General features: G+C 40.0%; 1 protein-coding gene across 1 annotated transcript in view; it reads left to right on the top strand.

Moving 5' to 3' along the window:
• The first annotated feature begins 11,171 nt into the window (after positions 1-11,171).
• SYDE2 (synapse defective 1, Rho GTPase, homolog 2 (C. elegans)) overlaps positions 11,172-12,485 on the top strand; it is a 44,736-nt gene continuing 43,422 nt past the window's right edge. The window contains exons 1-3 of the mRNA XM_010860502.1: positions 11,172-11,291; positions 11,608-11,691; positions 12,304-12,480. Coding sequence (XP_010858804.1) covers positions 11,172-11,291; positions 11,608-11,691; positions 12,304-12,480 — 381 coding nt within the window. The remainder of the gene's footprint in view (positions 11,292-11,607; positions 11,692-12,303; positions 12,481-12,485) is intronic.

Below are 12,485 nucleotides of genomic sequence, written 5' to 3'. Positions count from 1 at the left end.
AATCACTGCAGATGGTGACTGCAGCCATGAAATTAAAAGACGCTTACTCCTTGGAAGAAAAGTTATGACCAACCTAGATAGCATATTCAAAAGCAGAGACATTACTTTGCCAACAAAGATCTATCTAGTCAAGGCTATGGTTTGTCCTGTGGTCATGTATGGATGTGAGAGTTGGACTGTGAAGAAGGCTGAGTGCTGAAGAACTGATGCTTTTGAACTGTGGTGTTGGAGAAGACTCTTGAGAGTCCCTTGGACTGCAAGGAGATCCAACCAGTCCATTCTAAAGGAGATCAGCCCTGGGATTTCTTTGGAAGGACTGATGCTGAAGCTGAAACTCCAGTACTTTGGCCACCTCGTGTGATGAGTTGACTCGTTGGAAAAGACCCTGATGCTGGGAGGGATTGGGGGCAGGAGGAGAAGGGGACGACAGAGAATGAGATGGCTGGATGGCATCACTGACTCGATGGACGTGAGTCTGAGTGAACTCTGGGAGTTGGTGATGGACAGGAAGGCCTGGCGTGCTGCGATTCCTGGGGTCGCAAATAGTTGGACACGACTGAGTGACTGAACTGAACTGAAGTGACATAGCTCACATGTGTGTGTATGCAGCAGGGGTGGTTTCATGAGAGTTTTTTTCACTTTATCTTTTCTACCTTTTCCAAGTTATCTATCATTTTAAAGAAGGAATTGTTTATCAAATTAAAATATGCTTTTTAAAAATGAAGGGATTTGTGTTCAGTTCAGTTCAGTTCAGTTCAATCAGTCGCTCAGTTGTGTCCGACTCTTTGCAACCCCAGGAATCGCAGCACGCCAGGCCTCCCTGTCCATCACCAACTCCCGGAGTTCACTCAGACTCACGTCCATCGAATCAGTGATGCCATCCAGCCATCTCATCCTCTGTCGTCCCCTTCTCCTCCTGCCCCAAATCCCTCCCAGCATCAGGGTCTTTTCCAATGAGTCAACTCTTCGCATGAGGTGGCCAAAGTATTGGAGTTTCAGCTTTAGCATCAGTCCTTCCAATGAACACCCAGGACTGATCTCCTTTAGAATGGACTGGTTGGACCTCCTTGCAGTCCAAGGGACTCTCAAGAGTCTTCTCCAACACCAGTTTAAAAGCATCAATTTTTTGGTGCTCAGTCTTCTTCACAGTCCAACTCTCACATCCATACATGACCACAGGACAAACCATAGCCTTGACTAGATGGATTTGTGGTAGAAGTTTAGAAAACTGGGCTTAGATACTCTTCAAGCCTAAATATCTATCATTAAATGTCTCCCTTCTGGTGTCAGCTGTTTGGTCTGAATGTGGTTATGACAGTTTCTGTTCTATCTACTCCCAAAGACTTTTGGTGAGAATCGGACTAAGAGGTGAAGTAAAAACACTAGTCATAAAATTCTTCATTCCTTGAGCTGGAAAAGCAGTTGTTCCTTTCCAACAGGCAAGCATGGCCCTCTGGTTCTATCCGTGGACTATACCCTCATTGGCAGGACCTAACAGATGCTAGTGGGCACTGAGCTTGGACCCTGTTGTAGATGTTTGAGATCAAGTTCATATCTCTGCATGAAACTCACCTGTAGTATTTTTCAGCATAATTACTGAGTTTTCATAGGGTGCTGGTACCTCTGTTGACCAACACTGCTGATGACTTTGTAGGCTCTAATCTTCTCTTAGTGAAGAAAGTGAAAGTGAAGTTGCTCAGTCGTGTCCAACTCTTTGCAACCCTATGGACTGTTGCCTTCCAGGCAGGATCCTCTCTCCATGGAATTTTCCAGGCAAGAGTACTGGAGTGGGTTGCCATTTCCTTCTCCAGGGGATCTTCCCGACCCAGGGATCGAACCCGGGTCTCCCACATTATAGGCAGATGCTTTACCATCTGAGCCACCAGGGAAAATGTAGTGAAGAAGTCACTTATATGTATTAGTTGAATGTGTAGAGTTGAGGGCTCTATTGAAAAACTAGGATACCAAGTGTGAAAGCCTTTCTGACAGTGATTGCCCAATGAAACATGCTTTCAAGCTGATTATTTGCATCTCTAGGAGCATCTAGGAAAACTGTCATCATGCTTCATCTTGAATGAGTCAATAGAGATGGTGACTTTGTTTACTCTGGTGATAAAACAGATGGCCCTATTCTTCATCTTGAATTCATTATTAGTATGTGAAAGAACTTCATTAACTCTTGGATGAGATGTTTAGTAATAAGTGTTTTGTGAACAGGCTCATGACATGAGACTAGTGTCCAAATTTCAAAAAATGGGTAGTATGCAACACTGGGTCCTGTGGGCTCAAAGAATAACACATGATCCTAGCCATCAAGCAGAGTATAATGCAAGAGAGAATTTATTTGGTAATTACTATCTTATTGTAATTAATAACTGAAGGCAGAATTTTTCAGAGCAAAGAAATTGTCATAACTTTCTGGTGTGTTCATCAGTATTATTATCAGAAATATGCATAAATTTAAATCTTTCACCACTTCAGTTTACTTATCTAAAACATGTTAATTTAAAAGCTCTCTTATTTAAAAGAACACTCTTGTCTCAGCCTGTTCAGGCTGCTGTAACAAAATACAACAGACTGGCTCAAACAATAGAAATTTTCTTACAGTTCTGGAGGCTGGAAGTCCAACAACAGGGTGCCCATATGGCTGGTTTCTGGTGAGGGTTTCTCTCCTTGGATTGCAGAAGGAGCTCATGCTATATATTCAATGTTCGTGTGCCCTAACTCATATTTTGAATCTTAATGTCCAGTGTGTTTAGATGGTATTTGGAACTGAGATCTTTGGAAGGTGATTAGGTTATGAATGTAGAACCAAGATGAATGTGTTTAATGTCCTTGTAAAAAGAGATTCCAAAGAGCTCCCTTGCCCATTTTACGTGAGAACACAGAGAAAAGATGGCTCTATATGAACCGGGAAGGGGGTTCTCACCAGATACTGAATCTGTTGCTGCCTTGATCTTGGACATCTCTACCTACAGTTCAGTGAGAAATCAATGTTTGATGTTGATAAGCCACCTAGTCTTTGGTATTTTTGTTATAGCAGCCCAAATAGATGTAAGACAAGCTCACAAGGACTTTTCTATTTGGAGGAAAAATAAAAAAAAAAATCAAGCTGTCTGGTGTCTCTTCTTACAAGGACAGTAATTCCTATTAAACTAGGGCCCCACCCTCCTGACCTAATTACTTCCCAAAGGTGCCATCTCCAGATATTATTACCCCAGGGCTTCAACATATGAAATGTGGGAAGACAGAAATATTCAGCCCATAGCACCACTTGAAATGTGTTTCTTGAAATCTACCACTTCTATATTGACTAGACATTTCCGGCCTTGCATATGTTACATTCCCCTTTCTTGTATGTGTTATAACTGATGCATGTACCACAATTTAAAATAGCACCTGAAATAAACTGAATTTTTGCTAAACTAAAACCATGGGGGCATTAATAAGTTATAAGTGCTTTCACAAAAATGAGACTGAGAAGAAAATACCAGGTTTTATACAGTAAAGAAAAGCCTAGCTTTCTTTCTGGATTACCTGAAATAGTTAATAAATTAGTGCTTATCCAAAGTTCCTTCTTTACAAATAATTGAATAATCAGAAGATGATTTTAACTGAGAAAAGTTATCATGCGGTTTTTGGCTTGTTTTTCCCCTCAACTGGTTCCCTGCTATTCCAAAAATAAATAATTCCTTATTCTGTGCTTTAGAGAAAATCCTCCAGTAGAAGAACACAAAAGGCTAAAAATGTGTTTACTTTCTTATCTCTCTCAGTGTAATTATGGCTTTTCTCAGTAGTTTCTTGCTTCTAAGTGTAAGTAATGTTCTTTGGTTTTGTTTACATGAAAGAACCATGAGTTTCCAAGTAAGAAGTGAAAGGTTATTTCTAAATGCTGAAAATGTTCTTGTTTTCTTGGTAGTGAGAGTTTGAGGGGGTCAGAAAAGTCTTACTGTTTAATTTTATATGTCTAGATTTGAATTCAGTCGGTAACTAATAGAGAAAAGTAAACTGTAAGTAAGAAGCCATTGGTACTTATTTGTTGACTATGTAGAAACCCTATTGAAAACCTAGGATTTAGCATGTGAAGGCATTTCTGACAGCCTTTGCCCAGTGAAACATAGTTCAAACTCTTCTTATTTGCATCTCCAATCTTCCCTTAAAGGTTTCTTTAAAACATTTTCTTTCATTGAGATTTTCAATGAATATTAGCTGGGAGTATAAAGATAAAGGGACAGGAAAACAGAACTTCTTTTAAAAAAATAAGATGCAATTTGTTTACCATAAAATTCACCATTTTAAAGTGTACAATTCAGTGATTTCTAGTATATTTACAAGGTTGTGCAACCATCACCACAATCTAACTCTAGAATATTCTCATCATTGTAAAAAGATATCCCATGCTCTTTGGCAATCAATCCTCTTTCTTCCCTTCCCCCAGTTGCTGGCAATTACTAATTTATTTTCTGTCTCTGTGGATTTGCTTATTTTAGATAGTTCACATAAATGAAGTAATAACATATGTGACTGTGTCTGACTTGGGCTTCCCTTGTGGCTCAGCTGATAAAGAATGTGCCTGCAATGTGGAAGACCTGGGTTTGATCCCTGGGTTGGGAAGATCCCCTGAAGAAGGGAAAGACTACCCGTTCCAGTATTCTAGCCTGGAGAATTCCATGGGGTCACAAAGAATTGGACATGACAAGTAACTTTCACTTTCTTTCACTTAGCATAATGGGTTTTGTTTTTGTTTGTCTGTTTGTTTCCTGGCTGTACCATGGAGCTTGTAGGATCTTATTAGTTTCCTAAAAATGGATTGAACTCCCCAGACTCCCTCTAGTGAAAGCCTGAGTCCCATCCACTGGAGTGCCAGGGAACTCCCAAGCATAATATTTTAAGGTTCAGCTACATGGGGAGAGGAGCCTGGTAGGCTGCAGTCCATGGGGTCGCGAAGAGTTGGACACGACTGAGCGACTTCACTTTCACTTTTCACTTTAATGCGTTGGAGAAGGAAATGGCAACCCACTCCAGTGCTCTTGCCTGGAGAATCCCAGGGACGGGGGAGCTTGGTGGGCTGCCGTCCATGGGGTTGCACAGAGTTGGACATGACTGAAGTGACTCAGCAGCAGCAGCATACCCTGTTAAACAATAGCCAACTTATTTTACCACAGAGGAAATGGAAACACATATTAACTTGCTCTTGGGCGTTCAAATCACATATTCATTCAACAAATATGTATGGAGCACAATTTTACCTGGTGAGATTATGGCATTTAGGAGAGTTGCTGGTGTCGCATAAACAAACAGACATCTAATGTAATATTAAATAGTAATAAGTACAAGGAAGAGAAATAAAGCAAATGAATGGATAGGAAGTGTCAGGGGTGTTATTTTAGGCAAAGTGGTCAAGGAACGGCTCATCCAAGAGATGTTACATCTGAGGTGAGACCTCAATGGAAGGAAGGACTAAGTCACACTGAAATCATTTCAGACAGAGGGAACAACAAATGCAAAGGCAAGAGTGGGTCCTCTTGCGAATACTGAAATCACCAAGAATGATGACAAGAAAAATAGTGCAGAGAAAGAAATAGTGAGGTAGGGTTTGCCTGGTGGCTCAGTGGTAAAGAATCCAATGGCCAACGCAGAAGACGGGTTCAGTCCCTGATCTGGAAAGCTCCCACATGCTGCAGAGCAACTAAGCCTGTGAGCCACAATTATTGAGCCTATGCTCTAGAGCCTGGGAGCTGCAACTACTGAAGCCCGTGTACCCTAAAGGCCTGTGCTACAAGAGAAGTCATTACAATGAGAAACCTGTGCACCTCAGCTAGACAGTAAACCCCACTTGCTGCAACTAGAGAAAAGCCTGTGCAGCAAAGACTCAGCATAGCCAAAATAAATAAATAAAATTATATAGAAACAAAGAAATAGTAGATGTTAGCATGAACAAAGGGGAAGCTGACAGACAACTGCAAAAGCACAGGCAACAGGTAGTATTTCAAAAGAGCTGTGGAATATTAGAAGGATGGGGAAATACTGATCTAGAACAGCAAAAATGAGCAAAAGTTCACCATGATCAGTGATTTTGGGGTATCTGATTGATCAAGTTAAGCTTTGAAGTAGTCCTATCTGATTTCAGACCATTTCCATTATACCACCTCAGGGTTTGGAATTACAGTTTTTGAACCTAAATATCAACATTCTCTTGCTATCCCTGTAGTGTAAACTATTTGGCTGGTCTCAAAGTTGTATTGCTTTAAACAGTTGCCAGGATCTATTTGAAAAGTTGGATTCCAATTAAATTTTGAAAGTTCACACATGTGCAGTTGGCTAGTACGGTGAAAAAACTGGATCCTTTGACCTATAGTTTCCCAAAGTCTGGATTTTGTGATTGCATTCCCATGGTGTTATTAATATCTACATATTCCTCAGTTCTCTGTCATTCCTGGAAATTGGTAATCAGATCCTGAGGTTGATCAGACTCGATTTCATTTTTGATAAGAATACATTACAGGTGGTGTTGTGTACTTGATCAGAGGCCATGCAATGTCAGGATGTCTCTTTCTCCCTTTGTGATGTTAGTAGTCATTGGTGACCTTTGTCTAGATCAATTAGTTGTTGTTCAGTCGCTCAGGGTGTCTGACTTTTTGCAACCCCCATGGACTGCAGCACACCAGGCTTCCCTGTCCTTCACTATTTCCTGGAGTTTGCTCAAACTCATGTGCATTGAGTCAGTGACACCATCCAACCATCTCATCCTCTGTCATCCCCTTCTCCTCCCACCCTCAATCTTTCCCAGCATCAGGGTCTTTTTTAATGAGTCAGCTCTTCACTTCAGATGCCCAAAGTATTGGAGTTTCCCGCTTCACCATCAGTCCTTCCAATGAATATTCAGGACTGATTTCCTTTAGGATGGACTGGTTTGATCTTGCAGTCCAAGGGACTCTCAAGAGTCTTCTCCAACACCACAGTTCGAAGGCATCAATTCTTCAGCGCTCTGTGTTTTTTATTGTCTAGCTCTCACATCCATACATGATTACTGGAAAAACCATAGCTTTGACTGTATGGACCTTTGTCAGCAAAGTGATGTCCTTGCTTTTTAATACACTAAGTTTGTCATAGCTTTTCTTCCAAGGAGCTTCCATCTTTTCTTCCATCTTTTAATTTCATGGCTGCAGTTACCAAGAAAATAAAGTCTTTCACTGTTTCCATTGCTTCCCCCATCTATTTGCCATAAAGTGATGGGACTGGATGCCATGATCTTCGTTTTTTGAATGTTGAGTTTAAGCCAGCTTTTTCACTCTCCTCTTTCACCTTCATCAAGAGGCTCTTTAGTTCCTCTTTGCTTTCTGCCATAAGGGTGGTATCATCTGGATATCTGAGGTTATTGATATTTCTCTTGGCAATCTTGATTCCAGCTTGTGAACTCTTTTCCCAATATGAAACCAGTTCATTGTTCCATGTCTGGTTCTAACTGTTGCTTCTTGATCTGCATACAGGTTTCACAGGAAGCAGGCAAGGTGGTCTGATATTCCCATCTCCTTAAGAATTTCCCATAGTTTGTTGTGATCTACACAGTCAAATGCTTTAGCATAGTCAATGAAGCAGTAGTAGGTGTTTTTCTGGAATTCTCTTGCATTTTCCATGATCCAGCGGATGTTGGCAATTTGATCTCTGGTTCCTCTGCCTTTTCTAAATCCAGCTTAAACATCTGGAAGTTCTTGGTTCACATACTTTTGAAGCCTAGCTTGCAGGATCTTGAACATTACCTTGCTAGTATGTGAAATGAGTGCAATTGTGCAGTAGTTTGAACATTATTTGGCATTGCCCTTCTTTGGGATTGGAATACAAACTGACCTTTTCCAGTCCTGCAGCCACAGCTGAGTTGTCCAAATTTGCTGGCATATTGAGTGCAGCACTTTAATAGCATCATCCTTCAGGATTTGAAATAGCTCAGCTGGAATTCCTTCACCTCCACTAGCTTTGTTCGTAATGATGCTTCCTAAGACCCACTCGACTTTGTACTCCAGGATGTCTGGCTCTAGGTGAGTGATCACACCATTGTGGTTTATCCAGATCATTAAGACCTTTTTCTGTGTATTATTCCACATATTCTTGACACCTTTTCTTAACAACTTCTGCTTCTGTTAGGTCCATACTGTTTCTGTCCTTTATTGTGCCATTATTGCATAAAATGTTCCCTTGGTATCTCTAATTTTCTTGAAGAGATCTCTAGTCTTTCCCATTCTATTGTTTTCCTGTATTTCTTTGCATTGATCACTGAGGAAGACCTTCTTATCTCTCCTTGCTATTCATTGGAACTCAGATGGGTATATCTTTTCTTTTCTCCTATGCTTTTTGCTTCTCTTCTTAGCTATCTGTAAGGCCTCCTCAGACAATCATTTTGCCTTTTTCCATCTTTTTCTTAGGGATGGTTTTGATCACTGCCTGCTGTACAGTGTTATGAACCTCTATCCATAGGTCCATTAGTGAGTAGATCCATTATTCCTTTAAGGTAAAAATGTTGATATTGTATCAAATCTTGTTACTAGGTTGACAACTCTGCAAAAAAAAAAAAAAAAAGAGCAAATTTCCTTCAACTATGGGTTACCCTGAGGCATAAATCAGCTGGGAAAGACAGGCTATACTGGTTCACTTTTTCAAGGGGCTTATCTGAGAGCTCTTGTGGTTTTAAGGATGCATATATTTTGTCTTTAAAGTATTTAATTGTAGCTTGTCCTACTTTTAAAATTAGACTACATTTACGGGATACAGTTTCACATTGTGGCTTAATACTTACAGTTAAATGGGAATATATTATAGGATTTGGTTCTAACACCCTTGAAGAGGACTGCATATAGAAGTATTTCAACTGTTCAACAAGCAGCTTTCCAATGTTCAGCTGAATTTCAGAAAAGCTCATAAAATATTAAAAACTTTTCTGAAAGGTGACTAACTAATTTATGAAAACAATGTTTCAAGTCAGTTCAAGTAGAAAATGTCTACTCTCTTTCTCTACACAAGGAAATATCCCAGGGCTGCAGAGGTTTTGGAACCAGATAGATGGAGTCTGAATTCCTTCACTTATTATGGTGACCTTGAGCAAGTTACTCTACATATCCCAAATATATAATAACAGAATCTGAAATAGTGAATATTCTAAAACATTATAAACTTCTAAATATTAGAAAATACATATGTACTTAGCAAAGGCCTCTTTTTAATTACTTTGGTTGGGGGTAGGGGATAAGGTAAGGAATATTGCCAATTGCCAGATATGGCTAGTTATGAAAATATTAACATAAAAATTGTTATATTGATGACATGCCATCTTTGATTCCCAGGGCAATGATGATGTGGTAAGCTTTAGGCTGAAGTACTTTTTCCTCAATTATTTATGGAACTGCATGGCAGACCAGAGGATCTCCATAAGGCAGTTTAGAGAGAGGGATCTGGGCAAATGACAAACTTGCCTTTGGGGACTTCCCTGGTGGTCCAGTGGCTAAGACTCCACACTCCCAATTCAGAGGGCCCAGGTTCGATCCCTGGTCAGGGAACTAGATCTCACATGCCATCCCACATGCTATAACTAAGAGTTTGCAGACCTCAACTAAAGAGCCTGCATGCTGCAAGGAAGACTGCAGATCCCATGTGCCACAACTAAGACCCTGCAGAGCCAATAAATAAACATTAAAAAAACCCACAAAAAACACTTGCCTTTGGTTCCAAGAATGGAAGACAGAACAGCAAAGAGACAGAAACACACCCTAAATTGCCTGTTAAATAACCATAAGATACCTAGATATTTCCCTTCTACTGATGTTAAACTTAGCCCTCTGCCTCAACCTGCCCTGCTCCCCTCACCTTTTCCTAGACTGAGTTGGTATGACCCCATCTCTAGTTTGCCTCCCTGCCTTGCTAAAGCCCTGTGATCCTAGTTACTTTTTATCTTTTGTGATCAAGCCGACACATAGTTGCTAATTCATGGGGCATCAAAATAATTTCCAAGTCAGTGAGAAACAAGTACAAACATAAGAAAACATATCCCCACCTCCTTATCATAAGAATATGTTTATTAGAAACACATGAAAATTAAGCTAACTGGGGGAAGAGGGTAGAAATTGTTAAAACACAAAAAGATCTTACACAATATAGCTGATATTCATATCTTTTCACTATCAATTATATATAATGTAAGTTTTGTGGGTGCTGTCTTTTTGGAATTACATTTTTATAAACTTTCTATTGAAGTGTTAACGTACATATAGAAAAGTGGGATTTGCATTTCTAAGTCACTAGAGTCACATAGCTGTGACTGCCTTCATTTGTTGCGACCTAAAATACTTCCTAAAAATTGTGAACTTAGGTGATAGAATACTCTCAACTTTAAATTTACTTACGCTGTTCAGCATCAGACTTAGTTCTGAGTAATGCTTAGAACATTGCACAATATTTTATACTAGCCAGTGTTTTATAATTCTTGAACCCAACAAATTGACAAGTTGAATTAAAATTGAAGTTCAACCAAGAACTTTCAGGTTATATTTTTCTACTCATTTCAATACAGATTTGAAACTTACAGTATTCTTAACAACTGTGTTAACTACAAAGAATAAAAAGATTTTGCAACCAAGAGTTGGAATGCAAACAATTTTTGAGATAGGGATCAAATTGTGTTTATAGACATCACTGGCAGCTTTACCATCAGTCATTTCCTGTGGGAATATTTCACTGGAACATAATTTTATGCCTTGATTATTCATTAAATAGCTTTGGTTCCATGAAATAAAAATAGGGTAGAACTATAAATAGTAATATATGTGAATTACAGTATAACATTTCATTGTATTTTCCTAGATGAGAATTAAGATTATTTAATAAATTATGTTCTTACACATCACTGAAAGATTTTGAAACAACACCAATAGAGTATGGTCTAGTGGAGTGTTAGGCAAGAGACTGGAAATCAAAGTCAGTTGTTTCCTTCAAATTAAAGTTGACATTAGTTTTAAAATATTAATTCTTCATGTGCCATGTATGTTATACTCTATGAAGAATACAAAAGTCAATTATAAGTAGTTTCTGCCCTCAAGGAATTTATGAATTTTATTGTACAGGAGACAGCGTACACTTTGTATAAAACAAAAAATAACATACTGAGTGGGTATGAACAAAGTACTATGGGAGAGTTTGGAGGAAGAGAGATTAAGTCCATGTGGAAGATCAGAGATGACTTCATGAAGAAGACAGCTAAGTGGAATCTTAAAGGATGGTTAAGATTTCTGCAAATAGAGATGCAGGTAAAATTATTCCAGGATGCAGAGACTAGGTTCTAAGGCAGTATAGAATGAACTACATCTAGAGGCTAGAGCCTTTGACTTGTAGAAAGAAAAAGGAACTTACATAGATATATATCGTTGAACACAGGGTAAGTTAGAGCTAAATATTTATCGAGTTATGCAAGCATTCATTTATTCAAAAGTATTTCTTGAGTACTTACTTGGTGCAAGTATTGTGCTAGGAATCAGTAGTATATTTATGAGATACTCAAAGGCCCTAACATATAAACGCTAAAAAGTTTAATCCTTAAATCATATTGATTTTTATCAACCACAGACATGTCCACCAATCTGTGGCAACACAAGGTATTTTACAGCTGTTACACAGAACATGGATTTTAATGCTTTTGAGAGAGAGTTGGTATTTCTAAATAATATTGCTTCTAAATTTCAACCCAGTTGTTTCTCACCCCAGTTCTAATGAAAAGGAAGTGTTAGATAGGGGGTGGGGAGACTAGCGGCTCCTTTCTGCAAGTTTTGGTGTATGCCAGAATTAATTTTGTTTTAGCATGCATTAACCGAACGACAAAAACAGCCTGTAAAGAGAGACACCAATGGTGATCTTTGGGACAAAATGATTTTCCTAACTGAAAAGGAATCGCTGCAAATTTCCTTGAACTAGCCAGCTCCCTGTACAATTAAAATGATTCAGAATGTTTCTAGAACACACTGCACTGAGATACACCTGTACTCATACCTTGTCCGTCAAAACAATCTTTGTTTTCTCTCAAGCTAGGACTTGCATTAGACACGCCTCGTGCAATGGTGGCAATGGGGCGTGGGGTGAGGGGGGTGAAGGTGACGGAGTGGCAGCCTGGAGGGCACTTTCCCTGTCTCTGTCTCCCCAACCAGAATTCTGCAGCTTCCCGCTCAGACTCACCTTCCCGCTTCTTATTTTTCCCGCCCCGACTCTCACTGCACCCCCCTCCCAGCCCCCACGACGCGTTCACTTTCTTATCCGTCGGTCTTTTAGCTCTCACCCACCTCCCTCCCCGCCCTCCGCCTCGCCTCGCCCGGCGCGGTGCGCCCACCTGGGGAACTCAAGGCTGCACCAACAGCCCGCGCGCCCCTTCGCAGCCCGGAGCTGCGGGGCATGCGCTCTGCGGCGGCACCGCCCTCCCCCACCCTTGCCGCGGCAGAGTTATGCCAAGTATG

This window comes from Bison bison, unplaced genomic scaffold, assembly GCF_000754665.1.
Source record: "Bison bison bison isolate TAMUID 2011002044 unplaced genomic scaffold, Bison_UMD1.0 scf7180017864466, whole genome shotgun sequence".
NCBI lineage: Eukaryota > Metazoa > Chordata > Mammalia > Artiodactyla > Bovidae > Bison > Bison bison.
Note: the sequence above shows the minus strand (reverse complement) of the source record. Positions and strands in the feature narration are given on the sequence as shown.